The 22,065-nt window shown below is 48.2% G+C and overlaps 1 protein-coding gene across 2 annotated transcripts in view; it reads left to right on the forward strand.

Annotated features, from left to right (window-relative positions):
• The window catches only part of LOC140392858 (ephrin type-B receptor 2), a 1,067,684-nt gene that overhangs the window by 796,404 nt on the left and 249,215 nt on the right, over positions 1-22,065 (forward strand). For both annotated transcript variants that reach the window (XM_072478598.1, XM_072478599.1), the window contains exons 6-7: positions 3,823-3,947; positions 16,358-16,520. In XM_072478598.1, coding sequence (XP_072334699.1) covers positions 3,823-3,947; positions 16,358-16,520 — 288 coding nt within the window. The remainder of the gene's footprint in view (positions 1-3,822; positions 3,948-16,357; positions 16,521-22,065) is intronic.

Here is a 22,065-nt window from a genome sequence, read left to right on the forward strand (position 1 = left end):
TCCTGATCGTGGGGGTTTCTTTCCCACCACCATCCAGAAATCTGCTGAGGGCTCCCTCTGTAAAACGTAGTGCTGTCTTTCTGGTACCGATTGGACTTGGAAAAAGTGTTGAGGAAACGTTTAAAATGAGCGTCCCACTATTACAGAGATGAAGATTTCCCCGGGGCGGCGTATCAAAGGCAATCCACCACAAGCACGGTTTGAATCAAATAAAGAAAAAGTTTGATTCTTGTTATAAACCCAGCGGAGGTTCTGGGATAGGAATCATCGGGTTTTTCCGTGCCCTCCGGGGAATATGAACATCCCCGGTAACGGGGCGCGGCTTCCCCTTAACAGGGGTCCCTCTAGTATAAAAACCCCGACCTGGGTGCAGAGCGGGGTAGGAGTGGTGGTGTTTGGCTGTATCCAGTAATAAACCTCTTTGTGCTTTCCCTAAACTGCTGTTAATGCATGGCTGCTCACCGCGGATCTAATAATTCTCACCGGTTTTCTCACTGGAACCGGCACTTTGAACAAATATGGTAAGGTTCTGCCCTAATTTCCTTTTCATAAATCCATGCTGGCTTTGTCTAATCCCGTTGATATTTTCTATGTGTACTGTTATCACATCCTTTCCAATAGATTCCAGCATTTTCCCGACTACTGATGTTGGGCTAACCAGTCTGTAATTCCCTCTTTTCTCCCTCCCTTTTTTAAATAGAGAAGTTACATTTGCCACCGTCCAATCTGTCGGACTATTCCGGAACCGACAGATAGCAGCCAAGACTATTTCCGTGGTCACCTCCTTTAATACTCTGGGATGTATGTAATCAGGCCCTGGGGTTTTATAGGGTTTAAAGCCCCATTAATTTCTCCAAATCTATTTTTTGGATAAAACTAATTTCCTTCAATTCCCCCTTCGCACTAAACCCTAGATTCTTTCGCATTTCTGGGAAGTTATTTGTGTCTTCCTCTGTGAGGACAGAACTAAATTGGTTGTCTAATTGCTCTGCCATTTCCGTGTTCTCTATTATAAATTCTCTGGTTCCGTTGTGTAAGGGACCTATATTTTTCTTCAGTAACGCATTATCTACCTCGAATACTAAATGGTTTCTTATTTGAAAGATTTTGTGCATTTGGGGCCCAGTCCCTAATGTGCAACTTTGGGAATTTGGCAGACTGTTTGAGGTGTGTTTGGGGAGGGACAATGGTCTCAGTAACCGGAATTCCACGACGGAGCAGATGTGGGTGCCTGCACTTGCTCAGACACACTACGCCATCTACTGGTTTTCATGGGACCTTACAGACCTCAGCTTTCAATTTAGTTCTCAGGTCCCACAATCTCCCAAAATATCTTTAATTTAGTTTAATTAATCTAAAAGCCTCTTTAATTATCTATGAGTTAATAACAGTAACTAGAATATGAGTTAACAACTATAATGTGAGTCAATAACTAGAATGAGCTAATATAACAGTAACCAGAATATGAGTCAACAGCTAGAATATGAGTTAATAACAATAATGAGAATATGAGGTGATAACAAGAATAACAAGACTTAATAGCAATAACTAGAATATGAGTTTAGAACTAGAATATGAGTTAATAACAGTAATGAGAATCTGAGTTAATAACTTGAATATCAGTTAATAACACGAACTAGATTATGAGTTAATAATGAGAATATGAGGCAATAACACAAATATGACTAAATAGCAATAACTAGAATATGAGTTAATAACAGTAACTAGAATATGAGTTAATAACTAGAATGAGTCAATAACAGTAACTAGAATGAGTCAATAACTAGAATATGAATTAATAACAGCAACTAGAATATGAGTTAATAACTAGAATGAATCAATAACAGTAACTAGAATTTGAGTCAACAGCTAGAATATGAGTTAATAACTAGAATGAGTTAATAACAGTAACTAGAATATGGTTAATAACCAGAATATGAGTTAATAACAGTAACTAGAATATGAGTTAATAACTAGAATGAGTCAATAACAGTAACTAGAATATGAGTCAACAGCAAGAATATGAGTCAATAACAATAACTAGACTATGAGTTAATAACTAGAATATGATTTAATAACACTAACTAGAATATGAGTTAATAACAATAATGAGAATATGAGGCAATAACAAAAATATGACTAAATAGCAATGAGTAGAATATGTTTTCATAACTAGAATATGAGTTAATAACAGTAACTAGAATATGAGTCAACAGCTAAGATATGAGTTAATAACAGTGACTAGAATATGGGTTAATAACTAGAATGAGTCAATAACAGTAACTAGAATCTGAGTCAATAACTAGAACATGAGTTAATAACAGTAACTAGAATATGAGTCAATAACTAGAGTGAGTCAATAACAGGAACTAGAATATGAGTTAATAACAGTAACTAGAATATGAGTCAATAATTAGAGTGAGTCAATAACAGTAACTTGAATATGAGTCAATAACAAGAGTGAGTCAATAACAGTAACTAGAATATGAGTCAACAGCTAAAATATGGGTTAATAACAGTAACTAGAATGAATCAATAACTAGAATATGAGTTCATAACAGTAACTAGAATATGAGTTCATAACTAGAGTGAGTCAATAACAATAACTAGAATATGAGTCAATAACTAGAATATGAGTTAATAACTAACTAGAATATGAGTCAATAACTAGAGTGAGTCAATAACAGTAACTAGAACATGAGTCAACAGCTAAAATATGAGTTAATAACAGTAACTAGAATATGAGTTAATAACAGTAACTAGAATATGTGTCAATAACTAGAGTGAGTCAATAACAGTAACTAGAATATGGGTCAACAACTAAAATATGAGTTAATAACAGTAACTAGAATATGGGTTAATAACGAGAATGAGTCAATAACAGTAACTAGAATATGAGTGAATAACTAGAATATGAATTAGTAATAGTAACTATTATATGAGTTAATAACTAGAATGAGTCAATAACAGTAACTAGAATATGTGTCAATAACTAGAGTGAGTCAATAACAGTAACTAGAATATGAGTCAACAGCTAAAATGTGAGTTAGTAACAGTAACTAGAATATGAGTTAATAACTAGAATGAGTCAACAATAGTAACTAGAATATGTGTCAATAACTAGAATATGAATTCATAACAGTAACTAGAATATGAGTTAATAACTAGAATATGAGTCAATAACTAGAATATGAGTTAGTAACAGTAACTAGAATATGAGTCAATAACTAGATGATGAGTTAATAACAGTAACTAGAATATGAGTTAATAACTAGAATGAGTCAATAACAGTAACTAGAATACAAGTCAATAACTAGAATATGAGTTAATAACTAGAATATGAGTCAATAACTAGAATATGAGTTAATAACAAGAACTAGAATATGAGTTAATAACTAGAATAGTCAATAACTAGAATATGAGTTAATAACAGTAACTAGAATATGGGTTAATAACTAGAATGTGTCAATTACAGTAACTAGAATATGAGATAATAATAACTAGAATTTGAGTAAAGAGCAGTGCTGATCCGAACCAGTCTAATTGGGTTTGCACTTTGGGGTCACAGGGCGAGAGGTTGTGCAGCATTGAAATGAGTGCCGTTGACAAAGTATTATTTTAACTGCCATTCATTACAACAGAGTGAGTGCGTGAGTTATTGCCTGCATGTTGTGTGTGTGTGCGTGTGTGTCTGTCCATGATAGTGTTGTGTGTGGGTGGTCTGTGAGAATACAAATGCATGTGTCTGTTGGTGTGTTTGTATCAGAGAGAGTGTGTATGTTTGTTTCGCTGCTTTGTTCACCTGTTCGCGCTCTCTTACAGCTCCATCTGCAGTTTCATTTATGCACCAAGTGAGTCGTACAGTGGACAGCGTAACGCTATCCTGGTCTCAGCCTGACCAGCCCAATGGAGTCATCCTGGACTACGAGCTCCAGTATTATGAGAAGGTATGGAATCTGGGATATGAAGGACGAAGATAAAATGAAAATTCTTCAGCGTGTTGAATTCAAATACACGGTCAGTTGTAGCTACGCTGGCAACTTCTGTGTGTTCAGGTCCCATTCTAGTGCAGGACTGAGGTACTGCTGCACATTCAGATACCCTGGACGTGATTTAACAGCCTCGTCGCCTCTCATGAAATTTGCGGCGCTCTAAATGTCTCGTGAGATTTAACGTAGTCTCACGAGATGTCGCTATCTGGGTCTCACTCACACTGGGCATGATCCAGATGAGCATATTTTAATGAGCCTAATGCCGGGATTATCCTGGCACCCGGAACCTAACGGCCGTGCCTAGGAGACCTCGCCAGGGCACCATTTAGTACTGGTTTCCACAAATGTGGACCAGTCGTAATGACACCTAGGGGGCCTCATAGGCTATTGGAGACCCCCGGGTGGTCGGGGACACAGCAGGGTAGCACCCTGGAACTCCCTCTGGCACCTGGGCACCCAGCCACAGTGCCCAGGCGGCATGTTGGCACTGCTAGGGATCGGGCCTGGAGGAGGCCTTACCAGGTGGAGGGGAGGTGAGGGGGCATTCCTCTGTGGGGAGGGGGGTTCATAATCAGGGGGGGAGAGCCTGAAAGTGGGGGGGAGGAGATTGGAACATAGATTTATTTCTGGTTAAATCGTCTTTTGGATCAGAGGTTAACTCAAGGCTCTGTATGCCCAATAAGGTGGATTTAAAATATTCTAAGTGCACTTCAAAAATGACAGAATTGGTTGGCAAACACTTGGAATGTCCTGAGGTTGTGAAGGGTGCTATGCAAATGCAAACCTTTCTTTCTTATTTCAAGTAGATCGATGTATTTGACAAGGCTGAGATAGATAGATCCTTGATAAGGAAGGGAATGAAGGGTTACAGGGAAAGGGCAGGAACGTAGACGTGAGGAATGTCAGGTCAGCCATAATGCTATTGAATAGCAGAGCAGGCTTGGGAGGGCAAAACTGCCGACTCCTGTTCCTGTTTCAAAAAAAAGAAGCTCAAGAGATTTTGGAGTCAAACTGTATCTCTTTATTATAAGATGTGACCGTGTTCTAATAAACATCATCAAATATTTCTGTGGCATCACTGTAAACGCCGCATGGAGTGAAGGGACTTTTAAAAATGCACTTTAATGCAGAGGTTTAGATACAGGGTTGAGGATTTAAATGGTCTTTTCTCATTCCTCTGCTGGTTGGGTTGTTGCCTAGGTATATGTGCTAAAAATAGAATGCTTCTATGGGTAGTTTCATATGTAAACATATCAGTAAGTCAGTTTAGTATGGAAGGGCAGAGGAATTGGGGCAGCACGGTAGCCTTGTGGATAGCACAATTGCTTCACAGCTCCAGGGTCCCAGGTTCGATTCTGGCTTGGGTCACTGTCTGTGCGGAGTCTGCACATCCTCCCCGTGTGTGCGTGGGTTTCCTCCGGGTGCTCCGGTTTCCTCCCACAGTCCAAAGATGTGCGGGTTAGGTAGATTGGCCGTGATAAATTGCCCTTAGTGTCCAAAATTGCCCTTAGTGTTGGGTGGGGTTACTGGGTTATGGGGATAGGGTGGCGGTGTTGACCTTGGGTAGGGTGCTCTTTCCAAGAGCCGGTGCAGACTCGATGGGCTGAATGGCCTCCTTCTGCTCTGTAAATTCTATGATAATTGGGAATGTGGAAAGGAGACATCCTTGCCATTCAGGAATCAATAGGTGATTTAATTGAGTTGTGAATAGAACTAAAGGAGTTAAGACAGGCACTGGGCATTCTCTGCTTTAACTTCTCATAAGCAAGTTTTGAACAGTGTTCAATCTCTACTCATTTGATGTGAAATGAAAATCGTTTATTGTCACAAGTAGGCTTCAAATGAAGTTACTGTGAAAAGCCCCTAGTCGCCACATTCCGGCGCTTTTTCAAGGAGGCTGGTATGGGAATTGAACCATGCTGCTGGCCTGCCTTGGTCTGCTTTAAAAGCCAGCGATTTAGCCCAGTGTGCTAAACCAGATATTGTATTTCTACTGGCATTAATTGCAGCCTCCTCCCTCCGATTTAAACTCACTCTACCCCATCTCCTTCTCTTCCTTTCTCTCTTCAAATGCTTATCTCGCTTCCTATCAAATGCATCGATACTATTCCACACACCGACTCAGCTTCACCATTTTAAAGAATTTCTCCTGAATTCCCTATTCACTATCTTACATTTATGCTTCCTTGGTTTCGATTTCCAGAAGCGTCCACATCTTGTTGAAATCTATTAACCAAATTATTATTTTTTTCTAAATATAGTGACATGTCTAAATGTACTCGCTGCATTACCTTTTAAATATTTTAGTACATTCCTTGAAAAGCCTGAGCTTGTCTCAAAACCCTCAGCTTTGATGGAATATTTGTGCTGCCCATCTTTTAGAGAAAGCTTTCAATTACGTCTATGCATCTGAGCAGGTACCATTCGTGGAAGTGTCCTACATTCAAGCTGTCACTCAAATCATGTGGAGGGCTTGAGGATTGTAACCACTTATCCTATCAGGATTTCATGACCTTTGCTTTGTTCAAAAGTCTTCTTTTAAGCATATTCAGGACATGGGCATCCCTTCAAGGCATTTATTCCCTTTATAAGGTTACAGTGACTTCCTTCATGAACCGCTGCACTCCACGTGGTGCAGAACCTCTCAGGTACTGGTAAGGAAGGAACTTCCAGGCTTTTGGCCGGTCGATGGTAAAGGAATAACCAATATTGTGCCAAGCAAGAAGGTGTATAACTTGAAAGGGAGGTGTTGCGGTGTTCCCATGGACCTGTTGCCCTTTACCACTTATATCTTCAAAGTAGTAGAGGCTGAGGTTTTGATTGGGACAATGGACAAAGTCTTGGCAAGTTGCTGCAGAGGAACTTGTAGATTGATCATACAACAGCCAGACTATGGGAGTCGCACATTCAAGCAAATGGAGAGACCTCCATCATAAGTTCTAACTTGTGCTTCATGGGCCAACAGACGTGCTTTTTTGGGAGCAAGGAAGTGAGGGAAAGGATGAAGAGCCAACGGAGTCCAATTTAAATGATTGGGAAAAGCAACATCATGATATGAGGACAAACAGTTTTACAGCGAATGTGGTTCGAAACTGAAATGCGTTGCCTGAGAGTGTGGTGGACGCAGATTCACGAGGCCTTCAAATAACAAGTGGATAATTATCCGTGGATAAACACAGAGATACAGAAAATAGGAGCAGGAGTAGTCCATTAGGCCCTTCGAGCCTGCTCCTCCATTCAAAATGGTATCAGCTGATCCTCCATCTCAATACCATACTTCCCCCACTCTCCCCAGACACCTTTAGAGTCTAGAAATCTATTTCCTTCTTAAGAATATTCAATGATTTGACCTCTGCAGCTTTCTGTGGTAGGGAATGCCAGAGGCTCACCATCCTCTGTGTAAAGACATTTCTCCTCATCTCAGTCCTAAGTATATCTGTCCTTAGATATGGACACCAAAATTGCACACAATACTCCAGGTGAGGATTCACAAAAACCCTGTCTCACAAAAACAGCTGCAGTAAGACATCCTTGCTCCTGTACTCAAGTCCTCTTGCAATGAAGACCAACACACCATTTGCCTTCCTAATTGCTTGCTGTACCTGCTTGTTTGCTCTCAGTGACTGGTGCACAAAGACACCCAGGTCTCTTTGTACGTCAACATTTCCCAATATATCACCATTTAAATAAAATTCAGCCACTCGGTTTTTCCATCCAAAGAGAATGGCTTCACATTTATCCAGGTTATACTGCAGCAGCCATATATTTGCCCACTCATTCGAATTGTCTGAATTACTTTGAAGTCTCTTAACGTCGTCCTCACCACTCATGTTCCCACTAAGTTGTGTTTCATCAGCAAACTTGGACATTTTACTTTTGGTTCTCTCATCCAAATCATTGATGTATATTGTGAATAGCTGAGGTCCAAACACTGATCCCTTTCATGATGTGCGTGTGACTTGAATCGGGCGGCATGGTAGCATAGTGGTTAGCACTGTTGTTTCACAGCGCCTGGGATCCGGGTTCGATTCCCGGCCTGGATCACTGTCTGCGCGGAGTCTGCACGTTCTCCCCATGTATGCGTGGGTTTCCTCCGGTTAGCTCCCACAAGTCCCACAAGTTAGATGAATTGGACATTCTGATGAATTCTCCTTCAATGCCCCCGAACGGGCGCCGGAGTGTGGCGACTAGGGGATTTTCACAGTAACTTTGTTGTAGTGTTAATAATAGCCTACTTGTGACACTAATAAAGATTATCATTAATTGTATGAGGCAGTCCTCATTCTGGTTATATCATCACCTGAGAGGTCCTCAATGTAATACCACCTGCTACAAAATGTGCGCTATAACACGAACAGGGCCAGACCTATATGCAACGCTAAACCAGAATTAATCCTACAACCATTCCAAATATTCAACTTCATAATGATACATATGGCTGAATTCTCCGCTGGCGGGATTCTCTGTTGCGCCGGCAGCGCACCTACGCCCGCAGGTTTCCCGGCGGATTGGGGTGGCCACAATGGGAAATCCCATTAGCAGGTGGCAGGAACAGAGAATCCTGCTGCCAGCAAGGATACGGTGCCCAGGAAAATATGGCTAGTGGACCGGAGAATCCAGCCCACTGTATTTGTATTTTGGTTCGGTATTAAATGACCACTTTTTTTTTTGAACAGGATCAGTTCAGGGCACAAAAGTTTACCCAGCGAGAAAACGGGGAAATAAGGTCAGCCGATCACTGGGGATCTTTTTTGGTGACCCATTTTTCAACACCTGCGACCCACCCACAGGTTGCGACCTCCCCTTTGAAAAACACTGTGTTAGTGGACATGTATGTGTATATATATATATAGATATTATTATCCCAGGAGTAGGATCAGATAGGTTAAATTCAGATCAAGAAAATGGAGTTAGAACATTAGCCTGTGATGCAGACAATCTAGCGATAGACTTGGAAGTACAAGAGAAGAAAAGTTTAAAAAGTGTCCAGCAAGGGAAAATGGGGGGTTAAACTCTTTATACTTCAATGCAAGGAGTATTACAAACAAGGTAGACGTGTCAAAGGCACAGGTAGACTCACGGAGCAGGATGTCATTGCAATAACAAAATCCTGGCTAAAGGAGGGGCAAAATTGGCAGCTCCCTAGTGCAGACACGATAGAGTGGGCTATGAAAAAGGATGGGGAGGAACACTAATTGTTAAAGAATCAATTCCAGTTGTGAGAATGGATGATATACGAAACGGGTCAACAAACGAGGTTTTATGAGTTGAGCTTAGAGATAAAAAAGGGGCAGGTCACACTACAGGGAATGTCTGATGCAGCGGCGCGCATCCGATCGGGGGGGGGCCTTGTTTCTTGATCTTGGTCCACCGTCCGAGTCCGCCATGGCGCTCGGTGTGGTCGCTGGAGGCCACCACCGTGTGCATGCGCGGACTCAAAACCGGAAGTGCAGGGGCGTGTATCCACAACCAAAGGTGCGTGAAGCTCCCGGCAGGTAGGTGAATAGCCGTTTATTTTTTGCAGGAAATTGGGGAGTGAAACACCAGCGTTTTTACTCCGGCTTGGGGACATAGCCCCATTTTTGAAGAATCTAGACCATAATGTTGGAATTCTATAAAACACGGATGAGGCCACAACGGGAGTATTGTGTGCAGTTCTGGTCCCCACATTACATTAAGGACATAATTATTCTGGAGAGAGTGCAGAGAAGGTTTACAAGAATGTTGCCAGGGCTAGAAAAGTGTAGCTAAGAGGAGAGATTGGCTAGTTTGGGGCTATTTTCCTCGGAACACAGAAGGCTGAGGTGTGACTTAATTGAGGTGTACAAAATTATTAGGGGAAGTGATAGAGTGGACAGGAAAAAAATTGTTTTCCTTGGTGGATAATTCTAGAACCAGGGAACATATAAGTGACAAAAGGTGTAGAGGGATGTTCTGGTCGTGCCCTAAACTCAGTGGGTATTGGCAGGGATTCGCAGATGTCATGTCCCGGCTATTGAAAACTGGGGTGGTAATGAGCCTGGAGGTGGCAATCTTTGGGGTTTCGGAGGACCCGGGAGTCCAGGAAGAGAGAGAGGCCGACGTTCTGGCCTTTGCTTCCCTGGTAGCCCGGCGACGAATACTGTTAGCATGGAGGGACTCAAAGCCCCCGTGGGCTTAGGTATGGCTATCGGCCATGGCGAGCTTTCTTGGCCGAGAGAGGTTCGCTACTAGGGTTCGCCCGAAGGTGGCAGCCATTTATTGACAGGAGGAGTAAGCGTCAGCGGGGGGGGGGCAAGGGTAGAGCAGAGTAGAATAGGGTGATATTGAGGCAGGTCCGTGCGTGAGCAGAGCCGTGGTTTGCACAATGTTTAATTTGTAATTTGTGTCTTAACGTCTTTTTTTTTTGTACTGTACCAATGTCACTTTTTCTATATGCCTAAAATACCTCAATAAAATAGTTTTTTTTAAAAGGTGTAGAGGGGACATGAGAATGAACGTTTTTATGCAGATGGTAGTGGGTGTGTGTAATTCAGTCTGTGTTGGTGGTGAAGGCAGAGACCCTAAACTCTTTTAAAAAGTACCTGGATCTGCACCTTACGTGCTGTAAGCTACAGGGCTACGGACTGGGTGCAAGATAGGCCTACTGACCTACTTCTATGCAGCAACCTTTCTATGGTTCTATATGCTAACTGATCTGTGTGTCAGTGGAGATGTGCATGAGGTCAGAGACCTATCGGTGTACAAATGTGGGCATGCACTGATGAGAGCAGGAATAGCTGGGGAGAAGCGTGGGAGAGCGGGAAGCTCGAGTCGGAAGACTCTGGGAGAGCCAAAGGCTGTGGAGAGCCAGGGAGGTTACAGGAGAGAAGCCGGGGAGAGTGGGGAGATTGCAGGGAGAAGCCGGGAGAGCGGGGAGATCACAGGAGAGAAACCGGGGAGAGTGGGGAGATCACAAGGAGAAGCCGGACCCACCCACATTCCACTCACAAGCAGGCATACCAGAATTCATTAGAGCGCTGAGTGAATAAGCGGTGGTTGTGGGAGTGAGGTTTGAGGGAGTGAGGTTTGAGGGAGGGAGGTTTGAGGGAGGGAGGTTTGAGGGAGGTAGGTTTGAGGGAGTGAGGGTTGAAGGATTGAGGCTTGAGGGAGTGAGGCTTGAGGGAGGGAGGCTTGAGGGAGTAAGGTTTGAGGGAGTGAGGTTTGAGGGAGTGAGAGTTCAGGGAGTGAGGTTTGAGGGAGTGAGGGTTGAGTGAATGTGAGGTGCTAGATTCAGAGGCCCAGGCGGGAATGATGCCACAGGAGTGTAGGTTCGGACTCCGCTTATATCCCTGATATCCACTCACAAGCTGGACTGCGGGCCTCCAGGATGGCGGGGTGTTGTTCAGGGCAGCATTTGTGTTTGTTAGTCCCCCGTCTGTACAACGGAACCTGGTCTTCAATCATCTTGGCTATTCCTGCCATTGGACAAAGATCGTGCTCTGTCAGGATCATGTGATAGTTGATGTGTAACGGCAACTCACGCTAAAAGAATCCATACACTGGCGTCTTCCACTCCCTCAAAATCAATTTCGAGGCCTGAACACCAGGATTCTCATCGGAAACCCCAGAAGCGACAGACCAGAATGTTGCAGCGCTCCCATAGCTCAGGAAGTCCAGCGCCACCACACCGATATCACTCCCCTGAGTGAGATGCCTGGACAGGAGAAAGTTAGCTCAGGGACAATTTGGTGTCGAAAACCTCTTCTAGAAAGGTAAATCAGAAGAACACCTTCTCCATGGTGTTGGCTTTGCCATGTAGACAAACTAGTTGACTGTCCAAGCGAGCTCCCTTGTGGGAATAACGTATGTCGTATGTCCCTTTGACTCATCCTAGCCCAGAAAGAGTCATCGGCACGTACTCCCCAATCCTAAAAGTTACAGATGAGACGAAAGAGGAATTCCAATCCAGCCTTGATCATTTGTCCCTAATCCCAAAGAGCGCCCCACCCAGTCCCATTCTCGTGTCCTACCCCAGCAACCCCATAACGCCACCCAACCTTTTTTGGATACTAAGGGGCAATTTAGCATGGCCAATCCCCCTAACCTGCACATCTTTGGGAGGAAACCGGAGCACCCGGAGGAAACCCACTCAGACACGGGGAGAATGTGCAAACTCCACACAGACAGTCACCGGAGGTTAATCGAACCCGGGTCCCTGGCGCTGTCAGTGATAACCACTGTGACACCGTGCCACCCCAATGATGACCGTAATGAACATCAGAGATAAAAATACAAGACCTCATGGCAACACCTTCGCTACAAATATGAGCATCCGATTGACTATGTCATTGTCCAAGCCTAGCGGCACGAGGATATCACCCGTGTCCTGACAGGGGCTAATGGTTGCTGGACCAACCATCACCTAATCCAGGCATCTGTCTCCATCAACCATCATCCAGGTGATTACCACCATCACCTAATCTGGGCTATCTCCATCATTCTAGCCCAAAACAGCAGCAACAGCAGAAAACCCATGACCAAAAGAACAGATGATGGGTTGAAAGAGAGTGGGAAATAAAGCAACTTGAAATAAAACAACAGCGACGATATGTGTGGAGTCTTCAGTTCAGGTAGGACCATTAACACCCAAGGACCTACCCCGCTGAGAGCTAAGGATGGCGCTTATCGAGGACAGAGAGGCAGTCAGTGCTCATCGGAAAGAGCACTTCAAGGATCTCCTCGAACGAGATTCTGTCCTCAACATGAGTACCCTCGATAACATTCCACAGATTACTATCTTCCATCACCTCAGCACAAACCCAGCCTGACAAGTTGGAAAATGCCAATCAACAGTTAAGAAGCAAAAGGCCGCCAACGCAGATAGAATCACGGCCAAAATACCAAAGTACAATGGAGAAGCGCTCTTGACACAAATAAATGACCTCATCCCCGTTATCTGGAATGAGGAGAGCCTGCCAGGGGATCTCCGAGATACCGTAATTGTGATCATCTTCAAGAAAGATGACAAGACCAATTGCGGGGTATCTCTGCTGTCTGCCATTGGGGAAAGTCATTGCAAAACGCTTCTCAATTGCCTCCTCCTTGTGGCTGTTGAACTCTTACTGGAGTCACAGTGCAGATTCCGTCCACCATGAGGTATAGTTGACATAATCTTCACAGCAAAACAAGTCCAAGAAAAATGCAGAGCAGCATGAGTCACTAATGACCGTCTTCATCTTCACAGAAGACCTTGAGTCTATCAGCTGAGAGGGATTATCGAATGTTCTCCTAAAAGTTGGCTGCGGGCAGAAATCGATCACCGCCTGCTGCTTTATGACATGCAAGCTGTGATTCTTATCAGCAGATTTGCAACAATACGAGTGCAAACTGGGGTCAAGCAAGACTGTGTCATCGTACCAACGCTCTTTTCCATCTTCCTCGTAGCCACATTCCACACCATCACCATGAAGCTCCCCGCTGGCATGGAGCTTCACTACGGGACGAGCGGGAAACTACTCAACCTAGGCCACCTCCAGTCCAGCACCAGGATCATCCCAACCGCTGCCATTGAGCTGCGGTATGTTGATGGCACTTGTGTATGTGCACACCCAGCTTCAAACTATAACTGAAGTATTCACCGAGACATATGAAAGGATGGCCTGAGGCTAAACGCCCCAAAGGCAAAAGGTCCTCTACCAGTCTGCTCCCACTGTGCCACACTGCTCCCTCCCCCAACTATCATGATCCACGTCAAACAACATGGATCATTTCTTATATCTTGGGAGCCGCCTCTCAGTGAGGGAAGACATCAGCGATGAAGCCTAACATCACCACCAGTGTGCCAGCACAGCTTCCGGCCGTCTGAGGTAGTGTTTGATGAGGAAAGAAAATTTCTCTTGAGGGACGTGAGTCTCCAGAACTCTCTTCCTCAAAAGGCGGACTTTTTAAGGCAGAGCTAGGTAGCTTTTTGATAAGCGAAGGGGTGTAAAGTTATTGGGGGTAGGTGAAAGTGTGGAGTTGAGGTTAAAATTAGATCAGCCATGACCTCATTGAATGATGGGCAAGCTCAAGGGCCCGAGTGGTCTACTCTTGCTCCTAATTTGTATGCTCGTAAATCAAAGACTGGCACCAAGGTCATCGGGCAGCACGGTAGCACAGTGGTTAGCACAGATGCTTCACAGCTCCAGGGTCCCAGGTTCGATTCCCGGCTAGGGTCACTGTATGTGCGGAGTCTGTACATTCTCCCGTGTGTGTGTGGGTTTCCTCCGGGTGCTCCGGTTTCCTCCCACAGTCCAAAGATGTGCAGGTTAGGTGGATTGGCCATGCTAAATTGCCCTTAGGGTCCAAAAAGGTTAGGTGGGGTTACTGGGTTACAGGTGTGGACTTAAGTGGGGTGCTATTTACAAGGGCCGGTGCAGACTCGAAGGGTCGAATGCCCTCCTTCTGCACTGTAAATTCTATGGTCTACAGGGCTTAGTGCTACCTGCTCTCTTGTATATGTTAGTGACATGGCCAACATGCAACAGACACCTTAATTAATAATCTTTATTGTCACAAGTAGGCTTGGCTTACATTGCAATGAAGTTACTGTGAAAGCCCCTAGTCGCCACTTTCCGGCGCCTGTTCGGGTACACAGAGGGAGAATTCAGAATGTCCAAATTACTTTACAGCACGTCTTTTGGGACTTGTGGGAGGAAACCGGAGCACCCGGAGGAAGCCCACACAGACACAGGGAGAATGTGCAGACTCCGCACAGACAGTGACCCAGCCGGGAATCGAACCTGCGATCCTGGCACTATGAAGCCACAGTGCTAACCACTGTGCTACCGTGCTGCCCTATGTTTAAATCCCTGGCGAGGTTTCACCAGCAATGCCTCTGCAAAATCCTGCAAGCTCCAAGAACAATGTCCTCTCAGGCCAACATTCCCAACAGTGAGGCACTGGTTAATCAATGGCCTGTTGGATGGACCACATCATCGGTAAGCCTGAGACAAGGCTCCCAAAGAATCCTCGCTATTCTGAGCTTTTGTCCGGCAAGCGGTTACCAGGAGAGCACAGGAAATGTTTCAGGGATGTTCTCGAACCCTCCCTGAGAAAATGCACCATTCCCACCAATCCATGGGAATCTCTTCCTCGAGACCGCTCAGACTGGAGAAGAAACATCTGCGAAGATTTCAACCATTTTGAGCATCTTTGGCAGGCCCAAGCGGAAACAGAAGTTGCGGACCAAAATCAGACGTTCCAACCCTCCCCCACCCACTTCATTAAACACTACGGGCGCGATCTTCCAGCCACGCTGCGCCAGAAAACCATCTCGCTGCGGCGCAACGTGGCCAGTGAAACCGGGAGACCCCGCTCCCGGGATCCACCCGGCGCGCAACACAATCTCGCGAGACGTTGCAAGGAGAACCCCGCCCACAATGGATGAGATCACTTTTTGGCAAATCTGCACATTAGAGTGAGCCAGTAAACCTCACTCTGATGTGCAGATTACAAAAGTGCCTGAGGCTTTGGGATTCAATCCCTTTGCCTTGGGGACCTTGGGCGAGTGCTGTTTAGCACTGGTCCCCACAAACGGCGACTAGACAGAGCGGCACTCGTGGGGGTCTCCAAGGGGATCGGAGGCCCCCAGCTGCATGCCCTTTGGGCAGCAGTGCCCTTGCACTTCTGGTGCCAGCCTGGGTACCCTGGCAGTGCCAGCCTCAGCCTAGCACCCTAGCGGTGCCACAGACTGAGAAGTGCCAGGCATTGTCATCCAGGTGCCATCCTGGCACTGCCAGCTGGTGGGGCACTGCAATGGTGCCAGGTTGGCAATGCCAAGGTGGCAAGATGGCATTTTTTATGCACGAGTCATTGGGCTGGGGTTGCCCACCATGGACGTTAGTGGGACCCTCCCATTTTGTGTTCGGGCTGTGAGGAGATTGGTTTTCTTTAGTGGGCCTCGGAGATCGGGTTGCCATTAAAAAATGGCGTCCCGATCTCTCGCTACAACAGGCAGTTCCGGTGGGCAGAGTTTCCCCTTGTAAAAAACAGCCGAGCATTACCTGTTAGGCCCCTTATTCAACACGAGTAGCATTGAATAGCCACAATCCCGGTGTGAAAGAAAGTCACCTTGAGGGACTGCCTAAGATGACGTCAACAACTCATAAGTCGTAGGAAACCTTCCCAATCCAGAACAGGCCCAAAGGGAGATCCAAATAGTATTCAAGCCATAAACCTTAGGGCAGGGCAGGGAAAACCAGTCACATCTACAACAGGTATTCTCAGATTGATTCTACATTGAAGGAGTTTTCCCATTGTATAACCAGTACATCAGTCGAGGAAATAAGGTTAAGGTGTGAAAATAATTATGTGCCAGACTGAGGAGTGCCTGAAAAGTATTTCTTCCCTTCTCTTTTGTGCAGGATCAAAGCGAGCACAACTCCTCAACTGTGAAGAGCCAGACCAACACCATCACCATCCGCAGCCTACACACGGGCACCATCTATGTCTTTCAAGTGCGGGCACGGACAGTGGCTGGCTTTGGCCAATACAGCGGCAAGCTGTATTTTCAGACAATGACAGAAGGTAAACAGGCATTTGCTGGACTTCAAATGAAAAGTGATTGCAAGAGGATTGCATTCATGATGTAAAATGTTGGAAAACCCCCCAAAACATTCTGAGTAAAATATTTCCCCAAACGGCCGGGTTGTGATGCCAACAACACAGGAAATCACAGAGCAAACCAGGATTGCACCAATTTGGTCTGTAATGTGCCAACATTCAATGTTTAAACTTTCAAATCTACACTTTAAAATTCTCTTTTGGAACTGTAACAATCTGTAGTTAAGGGCGATGTTTCCTGTCCTTGGACACTGCATTTCGGACCATTGGCAAGAAGTGGATTGGTTTAATTTCTAGCCACGTTCTCCCGTTACCTTTTTCAGAGTGTCGGTAACAGATTGGTATGTGTCACTAGATACTTGGAGTATAGGTCGGTGAATTCCTCCCTGCTTTCCCTGGTTAGCTCATGACCAGATTGAAGACAGAGACTTGGCGAGTGAGAATGAAAATAAATAAGGTGGCTTAATTACCTCAAGATCTGACATGATTTATGGTGCCAGTTCAGGCGAAGGAGAGGAAAGTAAAAAGGCCAAAACTGTCTCACAAAGTGTTCAGATGTCAGTCACACCCTCAGGATGCCAGAATGAAATGGAGCGTTGATATTAGAGAGAAGAGTTTACAGAGTGAGAGCAGGGCCTGCATCGTCCTGGCAGCAGGAAGAGCAAGAGTGATGCTGAAGGTGCTCAGAACACCCCCCCCCCACCTCGGACACAGCACAACTCACGACTCTGCTCACCCCCCCCATGACTCTGCTCACCCCCCCGACTCTGCTCACCCCCCCGACTATGCTCACCCCCCCCCCGACTCTGCTCACCCCCCCCCCACGATTCTGCTCATCCCCCCCCTGACTCTGCTCACACCCCCACGACTCTGCTCGTCCCCCCACCGACTCTGCCCACCACCCCCGACTCTGCTCACCCCCCCCCACGACTCTGCTCACCCCCCTGATGCACTATCAATTACGACGAGACGAGAGTAGAATGTAATCGAGGCTTTATTACACAGAGATGTGTGGCCTCCTACAGCAGCTTACGAAATGGCTGCTGTTCGGAGAGCACACACATTTATACTCCGCCTCCTGGGCGGAGCCAGCAGGCAGGGATCTACCCCCGTGCCTGTAGTACAGGGGCCTTACCGTAATACCCATATATACAATATAATACAACAGTGGTGACTACCACATTCACCCCCTGTTAAAAATGAGTCCAGGAGGAAAACTACATACATAGATTGGTTTTAAAATTACAGAGAATGTTACAAATTTAGACGATCGGGCGCCTTGATCTGTCGTTGAGAGCGCCGCAGTGCTGGTGGCAACTCAGGCGTCGGCTTGGTCTTTGGTGACTCTGGGAGCATGTCGAAATCCTCCTCATCCCCGGGTGGGAGCAAGGGGAGGACGGATTGTCCTGGAGCGGGGGCTGCGGTAAGGTGCGCCGGGGGAGGGGGGCACCGGGGCAGGGGGGGGGGGTGTATGTGGGGGGATCCAGCTGGTGTCAGATCCCTGAGGGAGACTGTGTTTTGGCGGCCGTCGGGGTACGCGACGTAGGCGTACTGCGGGTTCGCATGGAGTAGCTGTACTCTCTCAACCAACAGGTCTGCCTTGTGGAGCCGCACGTGCTTGCGGAGGAGAACGGGTCCTGGAACTGCCGGCCACGTTGGGAGCGAAACCCCGTTGGTAGACTTCCTGGGGAAGGCAAAAGGACGCTCATGGGGGGTTTTGTTGGACGCGGTGCACAGGAGCGACCGAATGGAGTGAAGTGCACCGGGGAGGACCTCCTGCCAGCGGAAGGCCGGGAGATTTGTGGACCTTAGGGCCAGCTGGACGGCCATCCAGACCGTCCCATTCACCCGCTCCACCTGCCCGTTTCCCCTGGGGTTGTAGCGGGTCGACCTGCTCGAGGCAATGCCCCTGTTGAGCAGGTACTGACGCAGCTTATCGCTCATAAATGAGGATCCCTGGTCACTGTGGATGTAGGCGGGGAAGCCGAACAGAGCGAAGATGGTGTTGAGGGCTTTGATGACGGTGGCAGACGTCATATCGGGGCATGGGACGGCGAAGGGGAATCGGGAATACTCGTCGACCACATTAAGAAAGTACGTGTTGCGGTCGGTGGAGGGGAGGGGCCCTTTGAAGTCCACGCTGAGGATTTCAAAGGTGCGGGAGGCCTTCACCAGGCGCGCACGGTCTGGCCGGTAGAAGTGCGGTTTGCACTCCGCGCAGACCTGGCAGTCTCTGGTGGTAGCCCTGACTTCCTCGATGGAGTAGGGCAGATTGCGGGCCTTAATGAAGTGACAAAAGCGGGAGACCCCCGGTGACAGGAAATCGTCGTGCAGGGTCCGGAGTCGGTCCACTTGTGCGCTGGCACATGTACCTTGGGACAGAGCATCGGGGGGCTCATTGAGCTTACCGGGGCGATACAAAATCTCGTAATAGTAGGTGGAGAGCTCGATCCTCCACCTCAAGATCTTATCGTTTTTGATCTTGCCCCACTGTGTGTTATTGAACATGAAGGCAACCGACCGTTGGCCAGTGAGGAGAGTGAATCTCCTGCCGGCCAGATAATGCCTCCAATGCCGCACAGCTTCAACGATCGCTTGGGCCTCCCTTTCGACGGAGGAGTGCCGAATTTCGGAGGCATGGAGGGTGCGGGAAAAGAATGCCAAGGGCCTGCCTGCCTGGTTGAGGGTGGCGGCCAGAGCGACGTCTGATGCATCGCTCTCGACTTGGAAGGGGAGCGTCTCGCCGACCGCGTGCATCGCGGCCTTGGCGATGTCGGCCTTGATACAGTTGAAGGCCTGGTGAGCCTCGGCTGTCAGTGGGAAAACGGTGGATTGAATGAGTGGGTGGGCCTTGTCCACATAGTTTGGGACCCACTGGGCGTAATACGAAAAGAACCCCAGGCATCGTTTGAGGACCTTGGGGCAGTAAGGGAGGGGGAGTTCCATGAGGGGGCGCATGCGATCGGGGTCGGGCCCTAGAACTCCGTTCTGAACCACATAGCCGAGGACGGCAAATCAGTTTGTGCTGAACACACACTTCTTCTTGTTGTAAGTTAGGTTGAGAAGTGTGGCGGTGTGGAGAAATTTGGAAAGGTTAGTGTCGTGGTCCTGCTGGTCGTGGCCGCAGATGGTGGTGTTGTCCAGGTACGGGAAAGTGGCCCGCAGCCCGTACCGGTCAACCATTCGGTCCATCTCCCGTTGGAAGACCGAGACCCCGTTGGTGACGCCGAAGGGAACCCTAAGGAAATGGTAAAGGCGGCCGTCTGCTTCAAACGCAGTGTATGGGTGGTCCGCCTTATGGATGGGGAGCTGGTGGTAGGCAGATTTCAGGTCCACTGTTGAGAAGACCCGGTACTGTGCAATCTGATTGACCATATCAGATATGCGGGGGAGGGGGAACGCGTTGAGCTGTGTGTACCGATTGATGGTCTGACTATAGTCAACGACCATCCTGTTTTTCTCCCCGGTTTTCACCACTACCACTTGGGCTCTCCAGGGGTTGTTGCTGGCCTCTATGATACCTTCCCGCAGCAGCCGCTGGACCTCAGACCTGATGAAGATCCTGTGTTGGGCGCTGTACCGTCTGCTCCTGGTGGCGACGGGTTTGCAATCCGGGGTGAGGTTTGCAAACAGGGAAGGTAAGTCGACCTTAAGGGTCGCAAAGCCACAAACAGTAAGGGGTGGTAGGGGCCCGCCAAATATCAGACTTAGGCTCTGGAGGTTGCACTGGAAGTCCAGGCCGAGTAGCAAGGCAGTGCAGAGGTTGGGGAGGACGTAGAGCCGGAAGCCGCTGAACTCTATGCCCTGGACGGTGAGGGTGGTGATGCAGTACCCCCGGATCGCCACGGAGTTGGATCCGGAGGCCAGGGAAATTCTTTGGTTCATGGGGTGTACCGTGAGGGAGCAGCACCTTACCGTATCGGGGTGGATGAAGCTCTCAGTGCTCCCGGAGTCCAGAAGGCAGGATATCTCGTGCCCGTCGATCTTCACCTTTGTCGAAGCGGTCGCGAGGTTGTGCAGTCGAGACTGGTCGATCGTGACTGAGGCAAGACTTGGCTGGTCGGCGGCGGTTGCAGGCGATGAGCGGCCCAATGAGGTGCTGACAGGCAGGGGTCCTGAAGCGGGTAAGATGGCGGCGCCCACGGGCCGCACGTGTCCTGGGGCAGGCACGATGACGGCGCCTTCGGGCCGCACGTGTCTTGGGGGAGGCAAGATGGTGGTGCCCATTGGTTCTGAGGCAAGTAAGATGGAGGCACCCACGGGCCGCACGTGGTCTGAGGATAGGAAGATGGCGGTGCCCACTGGCTGCACGTGGGGGGTGCCGGGACAATAGCGGCTATTGAGCGGGCATGGCACACTGCAGCGAAATGTCCCTTCTTGCCACAGGCCTTGCAGAGCGCGCTTCGCGCCGGGGAGCGCTGCAGGTGTGTTTTGTCTGTCCGCAGAAGTAGCACTTGCATCCCCCGGGGTTGGTTGGCTGCCGTGCGGCGCAGGCGTGTGGTTGGCTGAGGGCGGTCGCTGATGGGGTCCATGATGGGGTGGCTGCTGGTGGGGTCCACGATGCACAGGGGGGTGGGCCGTGCGGTCGGGGGCATAAGCCTGTACGTTGCGTGAGGCGACCGTGAGCGAGAACGCTATTTCTTGGTCACTGCAAGGTCAAGCGTGGCCCCTTCTAAGAGGCGCTGGCAGATGTAGTCAGACCCTATGCCCATAACGAACGCGTCACTCATTAGCAGGTTTGAATGTTCAGTGGCCGAAACGGCCTGGCAGTCACAGTCTCTCACCAGGGCGAGCAGGGCACGCCAGAAATCTTCCACAGACTCACCGGGAAGTTGGTGCCGCGTGGATAGGAGGTGCCTGGCGTAGGTCTTGTTGGTCTGCTGAGCGTAATTCTCCTTCAGTAGCTCCATGGCCTCTGCGTAGGTAGGCGCGTCCTGGACGAGGGGAAAAACGTTGGAGCTCAGCCGCGTGTACAGAATCTGGAGTTTGTGTGCTTCTGGGATTGGGTCTGGCGCAGACCCGATGTATGCTTCAAAGCAACTAGCCAATGTTGGAAGTCCTTTTTGGTGTTGTCTGCTTGAGGATGCAGCTGCAGGCGATCCGGCTTGATGCAGAGGTCCATCTCAGAAAAATCTCTGTGTAATAAATTGATGCACTATCAATTCCGACGAGACGAGCGTAGAATGTAATCGAGGCTTTATTACACAGAGTCGGGGGGGGGGAGCTGAGTCGGGGGGGGTTGCAGAGTCGGGGGGGGTTGCAGAGTCGGGGGGAGCAGAGTCGGGGGGGGTTGCAGAGTCAGGGGGAGCAGAGTCGGGAGGGGTTGCAGAGTCGGGGGGAGCAGAGTCGGGGGGGAGCAGAGTCGGGGGGAGGAGCAGAGTCGGTGGGGTGAGCAGAGTCGGGGGGTGGAGCAGAGTCGGTGGGGAGCAGAGTCGGTGGGGTGAGCAGAGTCGGGGAGGAGCAGAGTCGGGGGGTGGAGCAGAGTCGGGGGGGAGCAGAGTTGGGGGAG

Source organism: Scyliorhinus torazame, chromosome 16 (genome assembly GCF_047496885.1).
Source record: "Scyliorhinus torazame isolate Kashiwa2021f chromosome 16, sScyTor2.1, whole genome shotgun sequence".
NCBI lineage: Eukaryota > Metazoa > Chordata > Chondrichthyes > Carcharhiniformes > Scyliorhinidae > Scyliorhinus > Scyliorhinus torazame.